Source organism: Carassius carassius, chromosome 2, assembly GCF_963082965.1.
Source record: "Carassius carassius chromosome 2, fCarCar2.1, whole genome shotgun sequence".
Lineage (NCBI taxonomy): Eukaryota > Metazoa > Chordata > Actinopteri > Cypriniformes > Cyprinidae > Carassius > Carassius carassius.
In genome coordinates, this window is record NC_081756.1 from 24,109,652 (window position 1) to 24,137,174 (window position 27,523).

Here is a 27,523-nt window from a genome sequence, read left to right on the forward strand (position 1 = left end):
TGATATCTTTACATTTTATTACTCTTTTCTATATCATTATTCTTTGTAGAAATCTTTTCGGTGTGCATACGTGAGCATACACATTGCTGGTACTTTAGGAACCTCCTTCCTGCATGTAGTAAATGGCACTATGGATTTTCTGTCCCTCATAGATACAAGAGATGAAACAAAAACACGAAACAACAACACTGTTAACTGGCACGCTTTAGGCCCCAACTGCGGCGGTGTAGTAGATGCTATTTCACCCCCTCTGACACTTCTGTAAGGGGTAGGATTGAGCCGAGGAGGGCCTGTGGGATGACGCTGAGGTCCTTGTTGTTTTTGTGTTTTTTTGTATTCTCCTCCCCTGTGGACACGGCTCCGTTGGTACTGAGAAGCGTCTGGTCGCTGCTGTTATTGCTGAAGGCTGTGGCGTTTATATTTGTGGGTTGGCTCTTGATTCTGGACGTGCTGTTGATTTGTGCGCTCTCCTCACTGCCCTCATCGCTCTTCGCACCTGCAGCCTCTGGGTTGTTATTCGTGGCGATCTGCTTAAAGGTATCGCTCGTGTTTGTGAGGGTGTTAATTATCACCGTCGCTTCTGAGGAGCTTGTTAGGGTATTTGTGTTGTTGTTTGTGTCTGTGGTGACCGCGCTGAAGCTGCTGGGCTTGGAAGCTCCATTGTGGGAGGTTTCTCCATTCGCCATGACCCCAGGGCAGATGAAGGGAGACAACTGGATCCCTCTGATCAGATGCACCAGCCCTCTCATCTTCTCAAGCGAAGCCTCCATCTCTCTCTGCTGGGCCAGTACGCTGTTCTTGCTGTCCACACAGCTCTGTGCAGGGAGAGAGGACACAGTGCTGCTGACTCATACAACCAAAATCTCATTGTTATATAGTTAGTGGCCTTCTGGAGGTACGGAATAATAAATGAATGCATCAGTTCGATTTGTAATTTCAGTGGTATGACTCATCGCGCAGACAAAAGTGGATATGAGCGTAAGAATTCTCTCACTGTTATAGAGTTGCTGAGTTGTCCGATTCTGTGCTCCAGCGTCTCTCTCTCCTGCCGCAGCTCTGTGCTCCATGTCTTCAGACGATCTTTCTCTCCCTCTTTAGCTGCAGGGAAATGAGTGTATGTTTAAATAACTACAGAAAGAACAGGTTGTGCTCTGGAAGTCAAAATCTCATTCATTTTCCCCACAGAGAAAGCGATTTTCAATAATTCTGTAGAACCCTTTTGAAACAGATCTACCATGAGAGCTGAGGTTAAAAATCAATTGTGGAGGCTTTTGTTGGAGCCAATAGTCAGAATGGTAAGCATTTAAGGCACTTATAACACATTTAAGATACATGTTCTTGAAAGAGCTAGGTTTTATAGCATATTTACTTCAAGTGCTTCAATCTCTTCATATTTAAAAGTAGGCTACTTTCTACGGAGTCTGTATTTTTATTATGTATTCAAAGCAAATCAAACACTGAGACAAATATAATAATATTAATAAAATCTAATATCATTATCATCTTGATAAGCAAATAGCATATTATACTTCTGTCCTTGTGTGTCTCGTTGTACTGTATTTCAGAGTAGTACATTGTACTACCATTATTTATTTGATTATATAATTTGCAACACTTTGAAAGGTGTAGCTTATGTAGTTCATAAAGAGATGTTAAGTGCACAGGCTACAACTTTCATCTTTTCTCCTGACTGTCATATACGTTTCTGCTTTTCTTAAAGTGTGCAATGTCGTGGTTCATCTCAGAGCTGGTTGGTTTGGTTCATGGCTTGAAGAATTAAGTCAAGAATTAAGTTTTTCCAAAGATCAGAGATTTGCTGATGCACTTCATAAGAAACTCATAAAAAGAGACTTCTAGACAGCATCATTAGTTATATGTGAAACTCCTTACCTGCTTTATAGGAGATGTAGGAATGGACAATAGCAAGAGTCCCTGGCCACTCAATGGCATCTTCCTTCTGCAGAATCTGAAGAAAACGAGAACAACTCAATGATACTGAAATACACAATTCTTCACAGTCTGCATTGCATTCAAAGTAATACACACAAAAACATAAACGTACATAAACACACAAAAACATAAACTTTAATGTGGAAATTAATTCATAATAGTGAAATTAAATGAAGTGGAAAGAAATGTAGCTAGCTAAACTTGCAAAGTTTGGAGCAGTCTTGATGGAAATTTCTTGCTTTTAATATTTGGAGTAAATATTAGGTCCTGCATCAATTTCTTCCAACTTCAGGGGTCTTAAGCAGCAGAACTGTGGGCGCACGCCTCTGGCTTTGGCGTTTTAGGCAGAGCTGCATGACGCCCAGATTATTAGCAAGCATCACACACGAGACGCTGCCCACTGCAGCCACTAAATACTGACTCCTCAGTCAAAACCTCATGCTTGTAGTCTCCATTCCATCTAAACTGAGCTTATATGTAAATAGAACATTTTTGGTTGGTTTGAGGTAAAATAGCGGCGTCTTTGTCTTCAATTTCATCAAATGTTGCTCTGAAATAACAATGCTATTCATATTAAAAGTCTATATTGAATGAACATAAGTTAAACTAACTCTATAAAGACTGTCTGCTTTGTAAGACTAGTGACAAAAGTGAAATGTGACATGGCATGGTACAAAAAATGAAATGAATGACAATGTAAGTCTCAATGCACCTCTTCTACCACTAGATGTCGCTGGTGAGCACCGCGAACACTGGGATAGGGAAGTCTGAATTTATCTTAGTAACTGTAGTGGACTATCACAGCTACTTACATCCCCTGCTGAGCTGGGGCTGGGTGAGGGTGAATGAGATGGAAGGGTGAGTGAAAGGGCAGGGGAGAATGGGCTGCCCGCGGTGGGCCGCTGAAGCTCTGGGGAGGCAGAATGATGGCTGCTGGTGGTTGGGGGGAGGGGCCCCCGCTCCACAATACTGCAGTTTTTAGAAAGGCGACCTGGGTGAGATGAAACAAAGGACAAACAAAACACAAAAGAAAAGAAAAAGAAAAGAAAAGGAAAAGGAAGACGAAACTTTGGTGTAGCATACCTCTGACAAGCTGTCCTCATTGGCTAGGGTAGCAGGAGCAGGCGGGGGTGGTGTGATGGTGGTTGGGAGGGAGAGAGCAACGTTAGATCACAAAAGGAAGCATTGCATGCTGGGTAACAACACATTCTGCAAAAGCTGGCCTCAGATCAGTTGATAAAGGCAGAAGGCATTATTTTTAGGCAGATGGGGATAAGAAATGCCAATAACAAAGAACGATCAGAGGGCAATGATTCAAAGAAGCTTATCAGGCATCAAGAAGCTTATTTTCATCTACAGCTAACACAGATGCTGTCAAATGTTGAGACGAGTCTGTAAGTGAATATGCAGCATCATATATCAACAGAAATGTCACATTCATGTGTGCACTGAGCATTAACAGAACAAGTCCTTTATCATCAACTACTCATAGCACTATTACATTACATTATCTTTAATGTAATATCATCTTTAATTATCTTTACATTATCACAGGGTAGCAAAGTTTCAATGTCAAATAAAAGAAAGAAATAATGTATTATTGTTTTAAATTAGCTCTATTCATTTTACACATAGAGCCAAGTCAAGAGCTAAATCCAACTAAACAATATAGCCAATAAACATGACCTGGTCCCAAATGTGTTAAAGATCTATTTAAGAAATAGCTTCTCAACAAACACTACTACTGGAGAAGGAGGCTTTTAATCAGCCTTCAAACAAATATATTAACAACAGGTTTTAAATGAGACAGGAACTTCTGAATCCAAAAATATCAAAAAGCATAATTTTGAATTTTAATCAAAAAGCTTAATTTTGGCTCTACTGCAAGTTATTCTGATTCTGTCCTCAATCAAATTAATACTCACTTTACTCTCTGACAGATAATTGTCTCAGGCAAGCCACATCTTTAACTTTTGTGCTCACAGCTTCAGTTCTTTCAGGATTTAACTTGCAGGGATAGTTTACTGTAAGATGAAAACTCATTTGCTCACCCTTATGAAAGTCAGTGTTAAGGTTTTTATTACAAAGACAAGAACAATAAAAAACGAAATATCTTATAGAAAGTCAGTCATACAGGTTTGGAATAACATGAGGGTGAGTAAATGATGACAGAATTTCCATTTCTGGGTGAAATGCCCCTTTAATATGCAACAGTCTGGTCATGTCAGTAGTATCAAAAGATAACCTAGTCTCTGTACTTGAGTCTGCCCAATACAAGTATTAGTGGCACACTATTGATACTGTATTGTCGCACCTTTAGGATGTGCACAACTCGCCTGATGGTTAATCTATAAAGCAGGCTGTGTACATTGTCTGAGTCTTTTACTAATGTACACACTTTTACAGCAGCCTGAAGACAGTCATTATCCCACTTAACACACTGCAGGGTCATTTCTTTCTGCCTCACACATACACTCCAGAGAGCCTGTAAGCACATTACATAATCAAACAGTCATTACTGCTGAATGTGTGCTTGTGTGAGACAGAGGGAGACTGACTGATGGAAATAAAGCAGAGTGGACCAGTTCAGGAGGAGAGGTGTAAAAAACAGGGCTTAGAGAACTGAATAATAACTGGCTAGTGATTTTTAGAGCAATAAAACTAGACAACTCGTTGTCAAAATAACAAAATGTTTATTTTTGTTACCTTGAAACATTCAAGCAAAATGCCATAATTTCAGTGAAACAACAAGACTTCTTTCACTATAACCCCGTCCCTTTCATACAATCCACTGCAAACTCCCATTCAGATCTGACTCCAATCAACAACCAATGCATGAACCAAGTCTCCACCTCTATTTAGATTGTTTTAATTTTGATAATCTATTACACTCGGATATGTGTTACAATTGGGAGGAAAAGATCTGTCGCTACATCAGTTACATCACAACATTAATGTCAGTAGGAGAAATGGTGGAGGACAAGTTAAATTCCCTGAAGTTAGAACGAAAGCAACAGTGATGCTTGCTTAAGCAAAAACCTCTAACAACCTGTTATGTCAATGCTTGGATTTTTTCCAGCGGAGTCTCTAATAAAGGCACAGAGAGACTGAACTCACCTCTCTTCCTGCTGGACTGGTTTATGGAACTCAGATACGACACTGAGCTCTTCTTCCGCTGAAACACAGAAGCATGCATGTACATGTAAGCATGGCTCATTCCATTGGATATTTTCAATCTGTCTGCACTGAACTGCTCTTGATTGATTACCTCTGGTTCAAACATGGCTCCACTATATATTGGATTTGCTGTTGTTCGTCTCTTGCGTTCCTGACGCCTGCTTTGAATCTCTACCCAAGCAAAGCGGGAAAGGTCAATACACATGCATGCACACAAACAAACCCACACACAGACACATTTCTTTCTCCTGACCTTCTAAATAGTCACGGGTGACCAGTCCCAGAGACAACATGAAGGCCAGTTTCTGTGGAAAGAATGCATGCTATTATCTAATCAACATAAACTACATTACCATACTTATCATTATCGTCATTATAAACTGTGATATAAACATAAATGTATTTTACCAGAGGGCTCTCCTGATGTTTGGAGGCAGGAGTGTGTGTGTTGGTGGGGGTAGGTGAAGATGCCGTATCTAAAGACTGTGGAGGTGAAGTGTGTGTAGGCGTGTCTGGAGAGATGAGCAATGAAGTCTTTGGCTCTGTCCCATATTCCACTGCGGGTATCTGAAGCAGAAACAAAGATGTTTTAATACACATAAATTCAAAAGATTGTGGACTGTAAGCTTTTTTTTAAATGTTTTTGAAAAAAGTCTCTTATGCTCACCAGGACTGCGGAAAAACAATAAAAAGTGTTTTATTGTGAAATATTACAACTATTTAAAACAATGCCATGTATTACTGTGACGCCAATTATAGTCTTTAGTGTCACATAACACTTCAGAGATGAGTCTTATATTCTGATTTGGTGCACAAGAAACATTCCATATCATCATCAATTATCGAAATCAATGGTGCTTAATATTTTTTTGGAAACCATGATATATTTTTTTGTTTCAGAATTAGTTGATGAATAGAAAGTACAGAAGAACAGCATCTATTTGAAATAGAAATAATTTGTCTTTACTGTCACATTTTAATTTAACGTGTCCTTGCTGAATTAGAAGGAGGCAATATTAGAAGGAGATGGACAAAGGTGGCTGCTGAGTGAACTGACTTTCCTTAAAGAAATGTTTTATGAGCTGATGAATGTTTTAGAGTAAACCTAAACACACTTCATGTGAATTCCCCTCACCGTGTTGTCAGAGCTTGGGCTGTTGTGAGGTAAGTGCTGTGTGTGTCTCTGTGCAGATGGCTGCGTTTGTGTAGATGGGGAGATCGGGATGTTTGTGTTGTTAGAGCTGTTGGGGCAGGGCAGGCCATTGAGGATCCGCATCTGCTGGACGTGACCAGAGGAAGGGAGGGCAGTGCTCAGTAAAACCGGTGACTGTAAGGTGTGCACAGAAACCTGACCAGCAGCTGGAGACAAAGACGCTGGAGGTTTTGGTCTGACCTGCTCACATATACACAGGAAAAAGAGAAGAATTATTTGTGGAATGACTGGAGAAAATAAAAGGTGGACCTAAGCAGTGAAAAAATGACTGAGGTATCAGAAAAGTGATGCTTTACCCAGCAGTTTAACACAGCAGCACAGAAAATCGTTCACTACATTACTACGACACAATACTACTAACACCAGCTCCACTCCAGTATAATTGAAAGTTGTCTATGTATTGACTATTATTTTATATTATAAACATTTCAATAAAATGTTTAATTATTTGTTATGAATAACCTTATCTTTTAGTTTGCATCCATCAAGTTCTGAATAAAGAGAAAAAATAAAACATGATAAAGTACCTTTAAGTATGTAATTTACTCAATTATAAAAAATAAAAAAAAACACTTTGCATCATTTAATATATGAAACATTTTGTAAGCACAGAGAAATTAAATGCAGAGCAAGAAGACAAGGTGGAGCATGAAGAAAACATCACACAGAAAAGTAACACCTGCAGCTGAAAAAAACACTAAGACACATAGATGCACACTAACACTCAGCAGTGAGGGGTTTTCACTAGTCCAGCCAGGCAGTAGGGTGTGAAGGGTTTCTGTAGAAACAAACCTGTGGTAGAGTGGCTGGCCGAGTTGTCTGTCTGGCTGGAGGAACAAACTGAGGAACTTTGATTGGTTGGGAGGCAGCTTGCACCTGTGACAAGACCGACCATTTAGACACCCTTACTTCACTAACCTGTCCAACACACATCCTACAACAAAGACCTTTAGCTATTTAAGCCACAAATAGAGGCAGATGCAATGAAATAATTGTGTCTAAAATCTAAAGGAAGCAGCCCTGAGCTCTTGGGATCTATATTAAAACCGATTTTGCCTCCCAATTCACATGCAGTTTGCAAAACAAGGGAGAATAAGAAAACAAAACTCTTCTTGTTCTATAACAAGAGGGCCAAAACAGCTTGAGAAATACTTACAACAACAGTGCTGTTGGGTATGACTTGCAGTGGCTCTGCTCCCTGATTGGTTGTTTGGATGACCGGTTGGAAGTTTACTGGGGACTTCTGAGGATCTGAGCTAGGAGGGCTTGCCAGGAGTGTGCTGCCGAGGGTTGTAACCACGGTGAAAGTAGGTGCTGGTGTCATGATGATAGGTGAGGTGTGTGTGGCAGCTCTCAGCACCAGAGGTAGAGTCTTTGAAGCAATGACAGGAGCCACAGAGCTCTACAGGGTCACAAACACATACACTGTTGTAAACATGTTTCTTTTTTCTTTTACAGGTTAGGTCTTCTTACTGAACCTAAGGCTCTGCAGACTATTCTGGCCACTCTTCTTATAATGAAAGACAAAAAAAAGCCACTGAGATAATGTCACTGAAGCTACCATGAGTATAACTGCTCTATTTTGACTTAATGACATACAGTGGCATACGAAAGTTTGGGAACCCCTTGCAGAATCTGACAAAATGTGAAAACAAAATAACAGAGATCATAAAAAATAAATGTTATTTTTAAGTTTGTATTGTCCTGAGTAAGATATTGTACATAAAGATGTTTATATTTAGTCCACAAGACAAAAAAAAACCCATTCAAAAGTTTGGGAACCCTTGGTCCTTAATACTGTGTGTGGTTACCTGAATGATCCACGACTGTCTTTCTGTTTTGTGATGGTTGTTCATGAGTCCCTTGTTTGTTCTGAACAGTTAAACTGAACACTGTTCTTCAGAAAAATCCATCCATGGGGAAGTCGTGGCCTAATGGTTAGAGAGTCGGACTCCCAATCGAAAGGTTGTGAGTTCGAGTCCCGGGCTGGCATGTACAGTTCTCTCTCCACCTTCAATACCACGACTTAGGTGCCCTTGAGCAAGGCATCGAACCCCCAATTGCTCCCTGGGTGCTGCAGCATAAATGGCTGCCCACTGCTCTGGGTGTGTGCTCACAGTGTGTGTGTGTTCACTGCTCTGTGTGTGTGCACTTTGGATGGGTTAAATGCAGAGCACAAATTCTGAGTATGGGTCACCATACTTGGCTGAATGTCACTTCACTCACTCACATCAGGTCCTGCAGATTCTTCCGTTTTCCAGCTTCTTTCGCATATTTGAACCCTTTCCAGCAGTGACTGTATGATTTTGAGATACATCTTTCCACACGGAGAACAATTGGGGGATTCAAACACAAATATTAAAAAACGTTCAAACATTCACTGATGCTCGAGAAGGAAACACCATGCATTAAAAACTGGGGGTGAAAACTTTTGAACAGGATGAAGATGCCCACATTTTTCTTGTTTTGTTGAAATATATATTTTTTCCATTTAGTACTGCCCTTCGGAAGCAACAGAAGATACTTGTATGTTTCCTGGAACACTAATAAAGTACAATTTACCTTGATCTTTAATTTCCAAAACTTTTCACCCCCGGTTCTTAATGCATCTAGTTTCCTTTTGGAGCATCAGTGAATGTTTGAACCTTTTTTAATATTTGTGTTTGAGTCCCTCAGTTGTCCTCAGTGTGAAAAGATGGATCTCAACATCATATAGCCACTGCTGGAAAGAGTGCAAATATGCAAAAGATGCTGGAAACAGTGTTCAGTTTAACTGTTCAGAACAAACAAGGGACTCATGAACAAAACAAACAACCAGTTATGGATGATCCAGGTAACCACACACAGAATTAAGAAAAAGGGTTCCCAAACTTTTAAATGTAGTTATTTTATAATCTCAGCAATCTCAGTCCCTTGTTTGACAATAGGGAAGTCGTGGCCTAATGGTTAGAGAGTCGGACTCCCAAACGAAAGGTTGTGAGTTCGAGTCCCGGGCCGGCAGGAATTGTGGGTGGGGGGAGTGCATGTACAGTTCTCTCTTCACCTTCAATACCATGACTGAGGTGCCCTTGAGCAAGGCATCGAACCCCCAACTGCTCCCTGGGTGTTGCAGCATAAATGGCTGCCCACTGCTCCGGGTGTGTGCTCACAGTGTGTGTGTGTGTGTTCACTGCTCTGTGTGTGTGCACTTGGGATGGGTTAAATGCAGAGCACAAATTCTGAGTATGGGTCACCATACTTGGCTGAATGTTTGTCTTGTGGACTAAATGTAAACATCTTTTATGTAAAATATCTAACTCAGGACCGTACTAAATAAAAAATAACATGCATTTAGTATGATCTCTGTTATTTTGTTAAAATTATTCATATTTTCACAGATTCTGCAAGGGTTTCCAAACTTTCGCATGACACTGTATCTAAAAAGAAAGTTGACATATGTCAGAACTTTCAGTATTTTTAGCAGATACTTAAATACATAAATACTCAGTCTCCTCTAGTGACCATTTAGTAAGACGTAAATAAGCATATACACATCCCCAAGATGTAAACTGTGCATGTGCACAAAGTATTTTTGAATCTGATGTCTGACTATTGATTTAATTATTTCAAGTCTACACCACTCCAATTTAATTTGGATTTAGGTTATTTGGATCGAGTGAGGTGTTTACATAAAGGTTTTTCAGTCCAATTAAGCCAAATCAATTTGATTCCTTGGATGTGTGTAAATGTAGCTATCAAGTCTCACAAGATCAGTTTGATTCATAAATGAATAATTCAGACCGCTGACTCAAAACAGCCAATTCAAAAAACGACTTCTCTCATTGACTTTCAAGAAAATGCCAAAGAGAGTTAGGGTAGATCTCAAGTGGATAACAAAAATTAAACTTCTTCACACAAATGTATAATATGGCTTCAGGAGTCATATGGACCACTTTTATGGTGCCCCTGTTTGAAGCTTGACAGCTTCTGTGCTTAGCCTAACTGCATAGAAAAGCATAACCAAAACGATATTCCAAAATTTCTCATAATATTTCTATGGACCATTTTTATAAGACTTTTAGTGTGTGTTTGTCATTTTGGAGCTTGACAGCCCAGGTCTTCATTCCTTTTGTGATCCCAGAAAGAAAGTCTGTCAAATACTGTCAAATAGCTTGACGTCACTGCGTTGCTGTGCAGATGGAGGACAGCAAGTGATTTTCTACATAGGAAGCACAATCACAAACTCAAAATGCGTGTTTTGTGTTGTTTATGGTTGCTCAAATCGATCAAACCGAGAAACCACAAGGAGCTTTTATAGTGTACCAAAAGGTGTTGTTCATAAGTAGGAAAAAAACAAGAAATTGACTAAAAAAACGCAGGAAAAGTGGCTTGTAAACCTGCATCTGTGGTCGGAAGGAGCAGAGTCAGATAATGCTCATTTGTGCAAATGGTTAAGATATTAATAATATATTAAGATATAATAAAGATATATTTAAACCTATACATTGACTATGCCAACTGTCACACATTCATTGTGAAACATTCAGAATTCACTCACTGCTAAATGCCACACAGACACAATGTAAATAAGAGTTTCATTGTGCAGTTTAGAGGGCTCCGTTGATAAGAACAGAACATTGTGAGATTGTGATAAACTGAGTGAGTGACAGCTTTTTAGGGATTATATAGAAGCATATAAATTAAGGATTCACTTTCGAAATAGTTGTTTGCAATCAGGGTTAGTTGGATCATGTCTAAGGATCATGTCCAACATATGTTGTGATTTTCTGTTTAGACCTTTGTCTTGTAATAGTGTCTAAACCAGTACAGTACGGACTTTCCTCCATCACATCAATTGTGCTTTTGACTTCCTGCCCTCCATCTGAGTCATCAGAAACACATTACTGCAAACAAGCTATTTTTGGTTTCGTGTGAAGTAAACCTTTAAATGTTCAGCAAAAACAAGGTATTGACTTTTTAGAGAGGTCCTGTATGAAGTCCTGCTATATTGCTTCTTTTCTGTTGTGTGTGTACCTGTGGAGCAGTGAGGCTGGCAGCAGGCAGAGGCGTCTGTGTCTGCGTGATGAGCAAGGTAGATGTTTGCCCATCGGCTTGTAGTGTCTGCAGCTTCATATCTTCCTGTTTCACCAGTAGATCTCTCCTTAACTGCTCCACCACCTTTTTCTGAAGGAGAGAGAGAGAGAACAAGTGCATGTTAATTTTTTTGTGTGTTCTGTCACTTGAACCTGCAATGAAATCTCCCTCACTCACACCCTCTCTTTCTGCCTGCTGTTGATAAGCGAGTTTGTGATGTTGGATTTGGCCTCATTTGCACTGACAGCAAGAGGGAACATAGAGTCCCTACAGCTGAACATCACTCTGTCTTTGTCACTTTCTGTCTCAGGCAGGGGGCCAACAGTATCCTGCTATCTAAAACATCTTAAGTGTAAAAAAAAAAAGCATTATGGCATAACAGGAACATTTATCAGTAATATATTACCATTAGCATCAGCTGTGACTATGAACAATGTCTGGTACAAGGAAAGGTATGTCACTACGTTTGCTTCTTCAAATCAAGCGTATCCTCAGTAATTAAAACAATTGCCAGAATAGAATGTAAATGTAAATAAAACTAAATTTAAAACAAGCCCCAAATCAAATAAATAAATAACACAAATAAAATAAATCTCCATTTCTCTTTCAATTTAAAATTAGAGGCAACCACTGCATTTTAATCATGATCCAAACAAAGATCCAGCATTCAATTCAACATGAGCAGTTTTTAATCTAAATTAGATTGTATAATTAAGAAATTTGAAGCAAAAACAGAATGGTTTGACTTTTTACAAAACTATACATAAAAATATTTGCATGCAACAGCAGATGAGCTGAATGAGATGCAGATTCACTCTCTGACAGCAGGTGGCGCTTAAAGCGTTTCCTTGTTTCAGTTGTAAACAAAGCAGCGCTGCACTTATGAACTTTAATATGCATTATAGGGCTGGACGATTATGGCCTAAAGTCAAAACCTCTATTAATTGAACATTTTACCTCGATTACGATTAATGTACGATTATTTTGTTTCTGTTTTGATTTTTTGCCCTAATAGTTCACTTACAGGGTTTGTACTGTAAACAGGGCCGTAGTTGGGGTTTGCGAGGCCCCGATTCAGGTTGTTTAAGTGATTTGAGATGCCTCTCTCTGCGTGAGCCTAAACACCAGAACAACGCGGTGCTGAAGTGGGCTCTTACACATCCTTTTCTGTTTGTTTAAACTGCGATTTGTTTTTGCTCGTTGAGGTGCAGGAGAACTTTGCAAACGAGAGCTCGGTTCAGTGTTACTGTCTGTGAGACGCGGCTCTCTCTCCGGGTGCGCACCGAACACAGCGCGCGAGTAACCAGATACTCAGTTCAGCTTTTCCGTGTCTTGTGTTTGAATGCTTTAAAGTCTTTTGAATGGTTACATTTGCAAGTGGCAAGGCTTAATAACACATGAAAATTATACGCTTTCATGACGACACGCAGTAGCGTTCTGTCAACTGTCCTGAGTGTCTTTTTTAGCCTGGAACACACCAAGCCGACGCCGACGAACTAACGCTGATGAAAGCCAACTGTGTTGTTGCCTCGCGTCGGGGTAAAAAGCTGCACTTGAACACACGAGAGAACTATTGCCGACTGTTATGTAGAATGCGCGTTCTGCGCCTGCGTGTAAATGAGACAACTGTCTATTTCTGCAGATATATTCGTCATTCATAAAGGGAAACTGACGCTGCCGGCTGAAGTTATACAAGCCGTAAACAAAGCAGCGCGTGCTTACTGTTTTGAATATTAATCCTGCTAAACACTTTCTTTATTCCACTCCTCTCGTGTTAATATTGAAATATTCGCCAAGGAACAATCAGGTAAGATGACATATCATTAGAACAGCCTCTATCTGTACCGTTTTGACTTTGCTCGCTGTTTTGCTATTATTCTTGTCCACTGACTCGTTCACTAAGCTGAACAGCCAATCAGAGTTCCCTCTTTCACCGACGGCCCGACGCCGATTCAACATGTCGAATCGGCAGAAGAAAAGCCGACAAGGACCAATTTCAGCCGACGGTGCGGAACACACTGAGGAAACTTAGTCGGCCGACGCACAAAAACTTGTCGGCTTGGTGTGTTCCAGGCTTTAATCTGGCCTCAGCCAGACGGTTGAGATCGACTATTAAAGGTGGGATATTTTTTCCTATTGAAAGAGCGATCATAGCTCACTATCAGCAGTTATTTTATCTATGTTAGTAGCATTTCTTACAGATTATTGCTTGGTGTAAGAGATAAATAAAGATCAGATAAAGGTAAATTAGCACAGTACCAGTACGAGTGATTGCATGTGTGAATTAGTCATACCGTCTCTGTATTATTTTGAAGCTGTGGGTTGTAAATAGCCTAGTTCCTTCAAAAGTAGAAAAATATGCTATAATAAGTTTTGAGATTCTAAGATACTTTAGTGATAAATCACAGGACAGCGCTGACAATTAGTTTCTGCGTTCCTCTGTGCGCGCGATCTTCACAGCTATGAGACAATGCAGCTGCGCGAACATGGGAGCTCGATATAATAATACACATCCGATCGTCTAATCGCTTGAACGTCCAAACCATAAAACAAATACAACTGACAAAGTTTAGTGAAGACTCAAGGCTCACCGCTCGCTCGCCATCACTATGTGTTGAACCGGCATTCACCTCCGTGTTTTGCTTTTATGCCACTGACTGGTAGAATCATGTGGCTACACACGCTTTTAAAGGTCCCGTTTTTCGTGCTTTTTTGAAGCTTTGATTGTGTTTACAGTGTGCAATATAACTTGTGTTCATGTTTCACGTGTAAAAAACACAGTATTTTTCACAAAATTCACCTATCTGTATACCGCTGTTTTCACTGTCACAAAAATGGGCTGATGACTTCAGACGGGTCCCTCCTTCAGAAATACGTAACGAGTTCTGATTGTGCCAGCGGTTCCTGTGTTGTGATTGGACAGCAGCAGAGCGCACGTTACCCTCCTGGAAACGCGATTGGACTAGTTTTGAGAAGCAAGTGGGCAGGAGCATGTGCTGGAGATGTATTTATAATCACAGGAGCGTTTTTACTGATGAGATGCGCATGAAAATCCCATTCGTTTTTTTGCACAGCCTAACATCTAGTTAACAAAGCTAAACAGTGTTGCCCTTTGTGTAGTAAGTTACAGAAACTGTTAAACGCACCAACTTAAATAATACAATACACTTACCGGTTGTGGTCCATAAACAACGCCTTCTCCAGACAAAGAGGGAACTGCTTCATCTTTCAAGAATAATCTTTGTGAGATTGAGGAAGCTGTCCTCAGCAAAATGTGCTGCACAGTTTTACATGTGGATTATAATGTTCGGGAACCGAGTTAAACATAAATTGTAACCATAAATCTCCAAGTACAGCGTCCCTGGGAAGCCCAAACAAAGATGATTGGACTCCGAGATGAAAATAACAGCGTTTCGACGACATGGCGACAAACACAAACGCAGCTCTTCCTCTTCTCCGTCGGAGCGCAACAAGGCCACGCCCCCCTGTTTGTGTATTCATGTGGGCGGAGGTTAGCCAAAAAACTGTTTTAGTGACGTCATTACTGCAGGAACTAGAGGGATGTAGTCCAAACGGGTCGTTCGTTGTAGGTGAATTCTGTTAAATAAAATATCTCGCTTGGCATTGAACTTTGAGCTTTAGAATTTTACAGATATTATTTATACTCTAACAACAACATTACACACTAAGTAAAGTTTAAAACATGGGATCACGAAGAACGGGACCTTTAAGGGGGAAGTATTAACAGGAAATAACCGAAATAACCGACATGTGAAAATTACGTCGGTTAATGGTTCTTAATTTTGGTTTCGATTACTTTTCGATTAATCGTCCAGCCCTAATGCATTATACAGAGGCAAGATGAAAAGAAATAACAACCATCTAAACTTTTATAAAGACAGTTAGTTCCCCTCAGACATGCATTCATATAAACGCCTACCCCTAAATGAACCGTGTTTGTCATCTCAACCGATTTGAATCGTCACATATTTGAATCGATTTTCAACTGGCTCGCGGTTAATCGTTACATCCCCAATCAAATCTTATTTAGATTTTTTCAGTGTTTTTTGTCTGTTTGAATCTATTAATTGTATGAACGAAAACAGTTGAAGCATTCTTCCAATATATCTTTGTGTTCTGCGCAAATATTTTTATGAATTTGTATTTTTTGGTGGGCTTTCCCTTTAAGAGTCAATGGCAGATGGATAAGTTGTAAGGAAACACCATTAATTATATAATTCTATTTGGTGCTGCTAGTAGCACGGTAATTCACCTACGGTTAAAATGTTCATCTGTTCCTATTTACAATACAATCAAAATTTGATTTCTATTTTAGAAGGGTTCCCACAAAAGAACTAGACCATTAGCATTTACAAGAACACACTGAGCCTTAAATTTGCATAATAAGCTCAAAAGAGTTATGAAAAACATTTTCAAAACAGACATGCTTTAATGACGTGTAGTAGCTTCTTTACAAATTAACAATCATATTAAGATGAATGGGACAGAAATGGAGGTTGCTTGTAGAGGAATGAAAAATAAACAAACAATTTGCATACTTGCACACTTATTGAAGTCCCTTATAACTGTGCAAATAAGAACCTCTACTGAGAAAAAAGACTGTGATTCTAAATGGTGGACACGATCATTCCTCACATACCTCAAATGCAGTTTATTTGAAGCCATTCACTGTCTTTGTTACAGGCTTCAAAAAACTTGCACATACATTCACACACATGAGCATGTGTACACAAAGCAACACTAAAAAAGTATGGATCCATAACACTCATAAATAGTGGACAGAAGGATGGAGATATCAAAAGTTTCAGATGGCTGTAAGAGTGCCTGGCTTTACTCAATGCAGCTTCCTTGTTTGTGTTCAGCTGAGTGTGAGCTGATTCTGTAACCACTGAAGACAGAGTGACAGTTACATTAATGAATATGAACACAAGCCCAGCACAGTCCTCTCACTGATTACAGCTTTACCAGGCTCATTCCACCATCTGTTAAACTCACACGCTCTTAGATCTGAGAGAACTCCACCGGACACAGAATGTGTGCGAGCGAGGAAGGCAGCGCACTTTGTTAAAATAGGGCTGCTGGTTGGTACATTTCTGAATGCTGAAGCTTTAAGACGGTCACAGCGATTATAGGGCTGACCTTGTGTTTCTCTGCAGAAAGACCTCAGGTGTGTGTTTTTCTCCTATTGATGGCAGCTGCTCTGTTCTGTTACTTTAAAAAGCTTTGAGATACTAATTAAAATTGCTGCCTGCAGTCTACAACGCATCTTTTCTCCATCTCCTCCACAGAACTTCGGGTTCTGTAAAGTAAGCTCAAGCAAAGGACAGTATGCCATGTAATCATTCCTAGACATTAATCATCAGTTATTGAAATGTCAAATGAAAGGGGAGAGAATAGATTTGAGCATGTGTGTGTGTTGGCAAATTATTCATTTGGCAACACAAAACCACAGCGCACAAATCACACCACAAATGTTCAGCACAATACAACACAAAACAACGGCATGATGCAGAACCTAAGAAGATCGCCTCGTTTTCTTGAAACACACGAGGAGATAAAGACTTTCAGACCCCAAGTAATTGAACTGATCAAGACACACGTCTAGCTCGTAGAGAACACTGATACGGCAGCAGGGGTTCTCTCAGAGAGCAGCTCTCACCTGCCGCTCACTCAGCGCTGTGATCTTGGCCTGCAGGTCACGGAGCTGCAGCTTCAGATCTGCATTCTGTACAAAGAACACACACACTCCTCCCTGATACACTAGTCCAGCGGCCGGTATATGAGAGCGTATCGATCAAACAGTAACAGACACATTCAGTGAGGGAGACGCACCTGTGGATCTTGCTTCATCTGGCTCACGAGTTTCTGCAAGAAAGAGAGAACAAGTTTTAGCACTGTCATGAGTAGAAAAAACAGGCCGATGCAGTGACATCTAGAGGACAAAGAAGGTACTACAGCTGCAACAATTAAAGGGGTCATATGATGCGATTTCAAGTTTTCCTTTCTCTTTGGAGTGTTACAAGCTCTTGGTGCATGAAGATCTGTAAAGTTGCAATGTTGCAAAGACTGAAGTCTCAAATCCAAAGAGATATTCTTTAACAAAGTTAAGACTCCACCACGCCCCCCTAAAACGGCTTGTTCAAACACACCCCACATATCTATGTCACTATGTGGAAATATTTGCGTAATGCCACCTAAATGTTCATGCAAAGAAAGAAGGCGTGGTTTCAGTATCCGCAGTTAGTGTTGAAGCAGTCATGTCAGGGAGATGATGTGTGTGTCTAGGCGAAAGCACTTTATTTGGCCTTCCAGAAGTAGATGTATTTAGTCATCTGTTTTAACAGTCTGTGGCTTGTGTACTGCAAACACATACAAGCTTCATCACTGTGTCTGTCCCGTGACTCTGTTCCCCTTTCAGGCTTGAACTGATGGTAAAACTAAGGACATTATTAACTGTCTTTACATTTATTTAGGGAAGATGGAAAGGGGTGTTACATTTCTGACGAGTACTTGCGGTGTTCGGCTAATCACAATGCACTGGGTCAGTTGGCCAATCAGAACAGACTGCGCTTGTCTGAAGGAGGGACTTTGTAGAAATTGATGCGTTTGAGAGAGGAGGGGCATAGACGACCTACAATAATGTACCGTATTTGAGAAATAATGTGTTTTTTTGAACATTAAAGCATGTCAACATATTCTGTTACACAAAATACACAAAATAATGATCTTTAAAAAAGCATAATATGACCCCTTCAAACACTCCATCCATCTGGTGTGTGGGGAGGGTGGTGAGGATACCTGATGGATCTGGATTTCCACTTTGAGTGCTTCCTGTAAATTCTGCAGTTCCATCATCGATCTCTTCTTCCCAAAACCCAACACAGCTGCCTGGAGAATAAGAGGAAGAGAGCAGATATTCTTTCATTAATTGTAATAATGTAATTGAATAACTACAAATAAAAAAAAGAAGAGAGCTTTTTGAGGTCTCACACTGTGCATTACTATGCCATGACAGATCTGTTAGTGTACTAGTGCAAGTGTGTATGTAAATCTGCTCAGTGTGAGTAGGATATATCTCTGTGTACTGATTCAATCAGAACTACTCTCATCAAATCCCGCCTCAACACCATGGATCAAACTGAACAGCAATCTTTTGCACATACATATTCCTGTTCTTTTCCCTCTGTCACTCTTCTTTGGGGAAAATGATGCTGATGCATGCATTAACCATTTCCTACTTTCCCAGCCTCTGAGAGTCTTTTGTAAATAAATGTCTTCAAACTAAAACTGTGTAGTTCAGAAAAACCCTTCAATTAATTAGCTATCCAATGAAACACCATAAAGTTGTGACCATTACAGTTGTGTCAGAATGTGTGCACCCCACTTAGGACAATGGTTTATTCTATACCTTCCCAGCGTCTGCCGTCTTGAACACCATCCAACTGGCAGAGTTGGGGGTGGAGCTGGAATAGATAAGAGAGGATGGTAAGGAGCACACACATTTACACACAGCAGCGCTCTGGTGAGTGACAAATCTACATCAGACAAAATAGAAGAAAGTGGAAGCTTTGTGAAAAACAGATTTGGGCTGCATGCAAAGGTTGCTGATTTAATCTCAAAATTAGAGGACACAGAAACTGGAGGCTTACTGGAAAAGAAAACAATGCTTCTTTATCTGGTGAAGTTACTTAAAAGGACAGTTCAGCCCAAAAATTTAAATTCTGTCAGTGTCATCACTACCTTCATGTTGTTCCAAAACCTGTGTGACTTTTTCCAAACAGAGAGTTTTTTTTTTTTTTCTTGTACAGAGTTTTCACTTTTGGGTGAACTATTCCTTACCATCAAAGTTCCTGGAATGGAAGAACTACAAATTGCTTCTGTGAAAAATTGTCCCCTAAACAGTGTGAATCTAAGTAGCTAGTACAATGTCCTGGAACAGCATTTTTACAGAGATGGATTGCAGACAAGTTAGTTCACTTGGTGACCATATTGGCCCTTAACAGCTATTTCCAGCTCTTTTCCCTTGTATTGGGAAAGACAGAAATCTATTTTACAATGACATAACTCAAATCAGGAAATAAAATCATAAATTGTGCTCATTAAGGTCAACTCACACAAAAGGGCATTTTTCAGACCTATCCGGGCCAATAACAAGCACATTCTACACTAAACAAACAGCAATTGGCTTATTTAATAACCACCATGTTGAGAGTTGCAATGCTTCCATCAAAAATTTTAAGGTGGGACTATAGCCAAGCACTATAGGGCCTTTCGCACTGCATGAACCTTTTCATAGTACCTGAACTAATTGTGGAACTACCCACTTTTGGGCGTCTTCGCAACGCAGAAACTAGGTGCGATTTAAGTACTGGACTGCCTTTTTCAAGAACCAAATTAGCTCCTACTCCGGAGCAGGGTCTAACCAGCACAGCTGGTACTACCCATGACGTAAGTATAGATTGATTGGCCAGACGCGTTCGAAAAAGCCCTCACCTGCCATGAGTTAAAACCCTGTGTAACATACTGTAAACATTTTGTCAACTTATTTCACAAGTATGATGAACACCAATAAATATACAGACACTGAAGTGCAGGCTCTTGTAGCAAATGTAGCACTTTCAGTTGTCATTGGAGATTCTCCTTTCTGTTCTTTCAATCGCTTTACGTATACGTCCACATTCCATGTCCATTATTGTGAAACCCACGAGACACAACAAAAACACAGCTCCGATCACTGCGTCCTCCATCCTCCTGTTGTTAACGTTGTTGAGCGCCGCACACAAATGACATCACTGTCAACCGGCTTACTTACACACTGTCGGTTCAAATGCAACCCTTTAAAATGGTACTGGGAAATAGTTAGCGCAAAATAATCGCAGTACTTTAGTACTGTACATTTAGTTCTGGAACTAAAGTGGTGTGAAAGGCCCTTATATTTGAAGTTTTTGATTTCCCCCATTCATTCATGTACAAGTGGACTGTCTCTATCTTATATGTCTTCAGAGTTGTATTAGATGATGTCAGCGCAAATTCAGTCCCTGCTTTGTCTAGTTTGTTTAAGCTGTTCTCTGTACTTGTGTCATAGCATCAGTCTCTGTCTCTGCCACAGATCATCCCTCTCTTCTCATCGGAATGAAAGCAGAGACTACCAGATGGGCACTCCACACACTAAGAGCTTCTCACTCATCTACAGAGTGGCATCCTCTGTCTGTAGTTGCACCAGTCACTGTGATGTATCTGCCTCAGGAAAGTATTTATCCAAGGGAATACATTTTTTTTTAGATTTACAAACCTACAGGAAGCAGATTAACTTTTGCCTATTTAAAAACATCAAATCCTGCATTATTATTGCCCACAGTAGAGAAAAGGGACAATTTTCTGGGACTTCTGTATTCAGTAAGGGCAAACAGCCAAAGTGATCATCACAAACACACTACACCTGCCTGATCCGACTGGTATGCAAAGCCCTCACCTGTTGGCTCAGTAAACAGTCTGAAGCAAAATTAATTCAGATCTACTCTTTAGAGAAAAGGAACATATGATTGTCACACTTCTGAGGAGTGGACGCAGGAGTAAACTCAAAGTAAACTTTCTTGAAAGGGGTCATATGACATTGCTAAAATGAACATTATTTTGTGTATTTGGTGTAATGCAATACGTTTATGTGGTTTAAGATTCAAAAAACACAGTCTTTTTCACATAATGTACATTATTGTTGATTCTCTATTTCCCGCCTTACTGAAATGCGTAGATTTTTACAAAGTTCATCGTTCTGAAAAGGGAGGTGTCCTATGATTGGCCAGCTATCCAGTGTGTTGTGATTGACCTCAAGCGTGTGACAGAAATGTTATGTCCCTTAACATACTGTGATGCCATGTCTCTGTACGAGGAGACAAAACCAAAAAAAAAACACATTACAAACGAGCCATTTGTTGCATCCAGTGGGGACATAATTGTTATACTGTGTTTTTATGTGTTGCGTATCACGTATCACAGTGAAAACAAAGTAGTTTCGCTTTCACAACAAAACATAGAGCTTCTACATAACATGGCAGTGGCGGCAACAGCGAGAATAAAAGTTACGCCTTCTTTCTTTGCATGAACATTTGGGTGGCATTATGCAAATCTTCCCACATTGTGATGTAGACATGTGGGTGTGTTAGAACGAGCCTTTTTAGGAGGGCAGGGTTGACTCAACCAGGGCTCTAGACTAACTTTTTGCGCTGGTTACGCCTAACTTTTTTTCACATCACATTTAACACTGCAGTTTAACAAGTTCACTCCTTTTTTTTCTTTTTTTTATTGCTGTCCATTTAGGCAATATTGACTTGTAAATGATTAACTAACAATCTACTCAACATAAAGTTCTTTATTTGAATGATAATTCTACAAGAAAGGTAACTTACTGAAAAAGTGTTGGTGCTTAAAGTGCTTCACTGAGCTGAAATTTAAACTTAAAACATCTCAAAATAAATGAAATAAAAATAATATCTAAATTAAGTGTTTTAAGGGCTTCAAACTGAACATATCATAGCTCTGTGTCTTATCCTCAATTGCAGTCACATGCTCCTCGGATGGCCAACTCCTGTAGTTTGGCCTTCTCGATCTTTGGCCTTGGCTAAAGCAGCTGGACACACTCTCTCTAGCATCACAATCTTCCAGACTTGGTCCCTCTACACTGATTCTGATCAGATCTTCACTGTGTCTGAACGAAGGGATGCTAGAGTCTGATTTGAACAGCTAAACAGTCCCTAAACAGCGTATATTACTGTTTCAGCTATTAAAATAGTTCCTGTTTTGTATGTAATAGCTAAGTGATTATATTAATTTTCGTCTTTTTATTAAGTTAATTTAGAAAAATGTTTGGAGCATTTTTTGTTTGTTAAATATTATTTTTAGTTTTTTTTTTTTAAGTAACGACCAAGCTGCCAGCAGCAGACATTGAGCCTATGTTTGATCAATTTAGCCTTCTCAAATCATCACAACTTGCCTAAAATAAAATCTATAGACATAAAACAATTCAAGCATATAACAATGTTTAAACGTTAAACCATAGCAATATAGGGTTGAAACGATTCCTCGAGTAACTCGAGTTACTCGATTACAAAAAATGATCGAGGCAAATTCCTCTGCCTCGAAGCCTCTTTTAATTTATTTTAAATCTCACGTCAGGTTCTTTCGCAATGATTTTTTTAATGTGACACAACACGTTTACGTCACAAAGCGGAAGGAGACACAAGCGCTGCGTCCGAAATCGCATACTGCAAGGAGTCAGCAGTGTTTTGATCTGAGCGCATGGGCAAACGTAAAGAGAACGTCGTGGCATGTGTCCATTGCAAGATAGAGCTGGCATACCACAACTAGGGCCCTATGGTTTCCGCGATGGCGGAAACGCGGAGGAAATCGCAGAATACAGTCATAAAAACGGAATTTACAGTTTAACGTGGAATGGCACGGAATTTGCCAAATTTTGAATGAATTAATCAAAAATAGGTCATTGCACTTACATCAAATCACGATATGGACTAATATCTGTAAATATTAAGCCGGAACAGTCTATTTAAATATAAATCCTGCATGTTCTGCGTGTCTCTGTTAATGAATGGTATTCAGAAGCGCGACTTTACACACACTGAAGCGCGCGTGACACTCCGGTGATTTCAGCGTCTGCTGTCTCACTAAATAAGACGTGAACACATGAACAACATCTCCAGAACTGCTCTGACACGTTTGATTTGAGTAAGACTAGCGTCACATCACATACACAGAACTGTAAAGGTACGTCAACCTGTCAAAAAGTCCGGTGGTTTAAATCAAGTATTTGCCAGATATGTATTACTATTGTTCAGCAGAATGTACATAGCCTACTACTAAAAAAACAAATCAAACATGATTTTTTTTAAGTTTTAATCACACAACATTTCTTCCATTTTTTTTAATAGTAAATCCCCTTTGTTTACCAAAAAGTAAAGTTTGCTCAATTTTCAATAATTAAAAGATAAATTAAATTAATGTTTTATGTGCTTAATGTTTAATGTGCATCTCTGAAAATGCTTTATTTAAAACCCCAACTGAATGGCACTTAAATGCACTTAATTCCTTAGTCAACTTTATTGTCATTGTTCACAGTACAAGTACAGACAGAGAAACAATGGGTAATAATTAAATGTTTATTTTTGATGTATGCATTGCATTCTATGCATTTAAAAAATAAAAATGTTCTAAAAAAGGAAACTAAGTTGTTCATTTTAAGAGACCCAGGAGTCTTATTTTCTCTTGCATAATTAATATTGCACTTTAATTAAGCAAAAACACATTTTATCCGATTACTCGATTAATCGATGGAATTTTTGGTAGAATACTCAATTACTAAAATTTTCGATATCTACAGCCCTAGTGCAATATATCCAATAGTTTGTGCGGAGACGCCTCGGGACATTGAGGCGACAGCGTGATCACTCGCATTTTTTTTTCAGTAGATACGCCAACATTTTTGATCATAAGAGTAATACATCATTCGTAACTGCAAAGGGTATACTTTTATTTGTGTTAATAATGCACATAGCACTAATCAACTAAATGAATGTAACATGACAAAGATTAAAGGGTTAGTTCACCCAGATAGCAAAATTATGTAATTAATAACTTACCCTCATGTTGTTCCAAACCCGTAAGACAGTTATGTCTTAAGTTAAAGTAAACAGTTGAGAAAAAATCGTATGTGTATTATATTGGATGCATTCGTTGTCTCTTAAAGTGACCGCGCCTAATAGGGCTTGGTTGCCGCGTTGCATTCTGGGACGTGGCAGGCATGTTGATGAACAAATAAACAGAACGAACATACAAATTAAACACTTTCAAACAGGACCCACTGGTACAACCTGAACCGGGGCCTCGCAAACCCCAACTACGGCCCTGTTTACAGTACAAAACTTGTAAGTGAACTATGAGGGCAAAAAAATCAAAACAGAAACAAAATAATCGTTCATTAATCATAATCGAGGTAAAATGTTCAATTAATCGTGGTTTTGACTTTAGGCCATAATCGTCCAGCCCTAATACACCTTGTGAGTATCTATAACATGTTTAATCCTTAAATGGTTTCTGTTTCCTGGGGGAAACAGACATTTGAGAGGTTGGAGGAAGGGCAGTGAATATGTGGGCCTAATGTCTCAGAAAAACACTGAAAAGGGGGCCCTGAAACCACTCAGGTCAAGTGACTTGGAATAAAAAATAAAACTCATCCACCATATCCACTCACCATCTTTAGGTTAAAGTAACATGATGCCAGCATACAGTGAGAACAGTATTGGTAGGATATTTGGAATATTTCAAATATCGGCATCGGCCGATATTTTTTTCTGCTTGGCCTATGTGTTCGAGGTGGGACTTTTATTTTGACGGCGCTGAGAGCAGCAGTGCTTGATCACACAGTGCTCACACTCCCCTTCTTGTTTACTGTGGTTGTTAACAGTTCTGTCTAATACAGATAGAATGGTTAAACAAAGGAATTAATCAACTTTCTCGTTTGCCGTCAGCATTAAGCGAATATGCATTTATATAATTTACACAAATCTTTGAATGATTTATGAAAATTTAATTTTAGAAACCTTGCAAACTTAGTACAATTCAGCTGTGAGATCTTGCGAAGTGTGTTTCCAACGTGATTGCGTGTTCTCTGTATGACAGTCGGTCCGTGTGAATTGAATGTTTTAAACTTTAAACTTGTGATTTCAAATTATGCGATATTATGTATTTGCCCACTGTCATATTCATGTCATTTTCTCTGAGTGCTGTATGTCAAATTAGTGTTACCTTGGCTTTATTTGAAAAATATGATTCCCAAATGCATTCCCAGAATACTGAGTGCCCTGTTACAATGTTTACTTCCTTTTTATTATACTTTTTTAATAAATATTTATTTATTTGTGAAAAATACTTTGTCATTTAAAGAATAAGTATGTTTATTTTACACATGTATTTTTTAATCCATTGTCAAATTATTTGACATTTCTTAAATATTAATAATGATATTTTTCATTATTCATAATCATATCGGCTTTATATCGGCTATCGACCCCCTGCTTTCTAAGATATCGGCATCTGCTATCAAAAAACACATATCGGTCGACCACTAGAGAACATCACTGACCTCAAGGTTTAACACTGAAATCTATTACATGTTATTTACACACTAAACAACTGTACAAATAACTGTAAAACTAAAAGTATTATTTCAAACAAAATCATGAAATTGAATTATTAGATAACGCATTGGGGAAATATAACTAAATGAATTCATTACACATCATAGACCGAAACGTTAATTAACACAAGTTGAACTGGTTGAATATGGGTGGAAAAAAATAATCGCAGAAAAAAGCAGGTGGTGGGAAGAAATGGCTTAAGTCAACATAGTTGATAATGAAAGAGCATAGCTACACATGAATAAAGCATGACATAACCGAAAAGAGTTCTTTAATAACGTAGCACATGTAGCGATTTCAAGCTAAAAAAAATAACAGGGTTTTATTGTGATGAGGAACAACCACACTGTATGACGGCTGTACAGCCCCAGGCCCAATTAGCAAAACAGTACTAATACAAAAAAAAGACACACAACCTTGTGAAACACACTGAGAGAGTGAGACAGGAGCTCTTGACGGCCTGCTCGCCATCTGAAAGCTTGAGAAAGGTCATCAGCATCATCAGCATCATTAGCGTTCCAGCGCATCCACACCGGAAACAGCTCCATCACTTTATATACTCACACAATCACACATCAAACTCACTACACAGGGCCTACAACTTCCTCCACCTGATCAGAGAATGGATTTAAGGAGACTTTATTGCAGCGAGCTCGCGATTGTGCTGATATGTCAAGGCGTGGTGCCGAGAACAAGAACTGGGGAAGATCTTTCCTGATCTCACGTCTTGACGCCTAGCGGCTCTTAACAATAACAGTAGCTCAACACTGCACAAGCTGCTCGAGATCAACACATCAACACTACACAGACACACACACACTTTATCAGGTTTATTGCTCGAGATCTCGTCCCTTGCTCTCGTGAATGGAGATATAAGCGGAAAGTGCATTTATAATGGCATCCTATAACTGTTTCACGGCATGGTGTGAAAACTGCAGCACGCGCTGGAATCACATTTTCATCCATATTAGCGCAGTTCAGCTGACCAAGTGTCGTTTATATGGCGTTTCGCTGCCGTTCGAGTCGGTATTGTGTAACGGCTGTAAGTTATAAGGTTTCGTTGACTGCAGCCGCACTCTCTCTCTCTCTCCAGCAACTCCTACAATAAAGAGAAATGAACAAAACCCCCCTGCGCTGGCTCTGCGCTTTCACATCCACTCAAATCACTACCAACACAATCACAATCACATAAAGAACACGAAAACAGTTCAAAGATACCGCTCCCAAAAGTTCACAAAATAAAGATGAAAAAAACCGAGGGGCACTTACCCTTGTACACACTCCTCCAGCAGTCAAACCCCGATCTTCAAACACTTACACACACTCACCAATTATTTAAATATATATCTACAAACAGCCGAGCATTTCACCACTACAACCCTATCCCGCGGATGAATTTACCCCCTTTAGCGCCCTAAAGTTTTGAACAGCGTAAAAGAAGGAATCTTCGCTTTGTTCGCTTGATTTTTAACCAAAAATACATAAAAAGACAGAAACTGATATACAAAACAAGAACTCTTCTTCCATCCCATTCACCCCCTGCTTGTGCGCTCGGCGTATCAATGCGCGCCGGGGAGAGATAATGGGACAGCAAAACCAGGCCGTATAACGCACAAAATAACTCGTCCAACGGAGCACATTATACATCACGTTGGAAATTAATTTAATATTGTCGCAAACCGGAGCGAAAGAATGATTGGCAAGCGCGAAAGAACACTCAAGAGAAGAGAACTAGTTTATGTAACGGTGCGGCGAATTTATTTCACTTTGCCTAAGGAACGGTTGTAGTGCGCCCCCCATTGCCTAGGGAAAAGTCCCGGATGTAAACTCAGCGAAACTCATGTTGAGTGAAGTTACCATAATGTGCATCCAGTGTGGGCCA

At 39.5% G+C, this 27,523-nt stretch overlaps 1 protein-coding gene across 5 annotated transcripts; it reads right to left on the bottom strand.

The window, feature by feature from the left end:
• Nucleotides 1-27,175, bottom strand: LOC132106939 (PHD finger protein 21A-like). Of its 5 annotated transcripts, XR_009424211.1 has the most exons (18): nt 26,911-27,175; nt 18,843-18,897; nt 18,233-18,322; nt 17,267-17,299; nt 17,094-17,159; nt 11,354-11,503; nt 7,497-7,742; nt 7,133-7,216; nt 6,263-6,520; nt 5,536-5,694; nt 5,381-5,432; nt 5,219-5,298; nt 5,068-5,125; nt 3,034-3,056; nt 2,763-2,941; nt 1,891-1,966; nt 995-1,098; nt 676-815 (listed from the first exon to the last, which is right to left on the bottom strand). XR_009424211.1 is itself a non-coding variant. In XM_059513045.1 (17 exons), the coding sequence occupies exons 2-17, from the start codon at nt 18,870-18,872 to the stop codon at nt 237-239; spliced, it is 2,088 nt and encodes a 695-aa protein (XP_059369028.1). In that variant the 5' UTR covers nt 18,873-18,897; nt 26,911-27,175; the 3' UTR covers nt 1-236. The 5 variants fall into 5 exon arrangements, 4 of the variants coding, with proteins under 4 accessions (XP_059369028.1, XP_059369037.1, XP_059369046.1 ...); XM_059513045.1 differs by lacking the exon at nt 2,763-2,941 and having other exon boundaries at nt 1-815; XM_059513054.1 differs by lacking the exons at nt 2,763-2,941; nt 17,094-17,159 and having other exon boundaries at nt 1-815.
• Between the last annotated feature and the right edge of the window lie 348 nt (nt 27,176-27,523).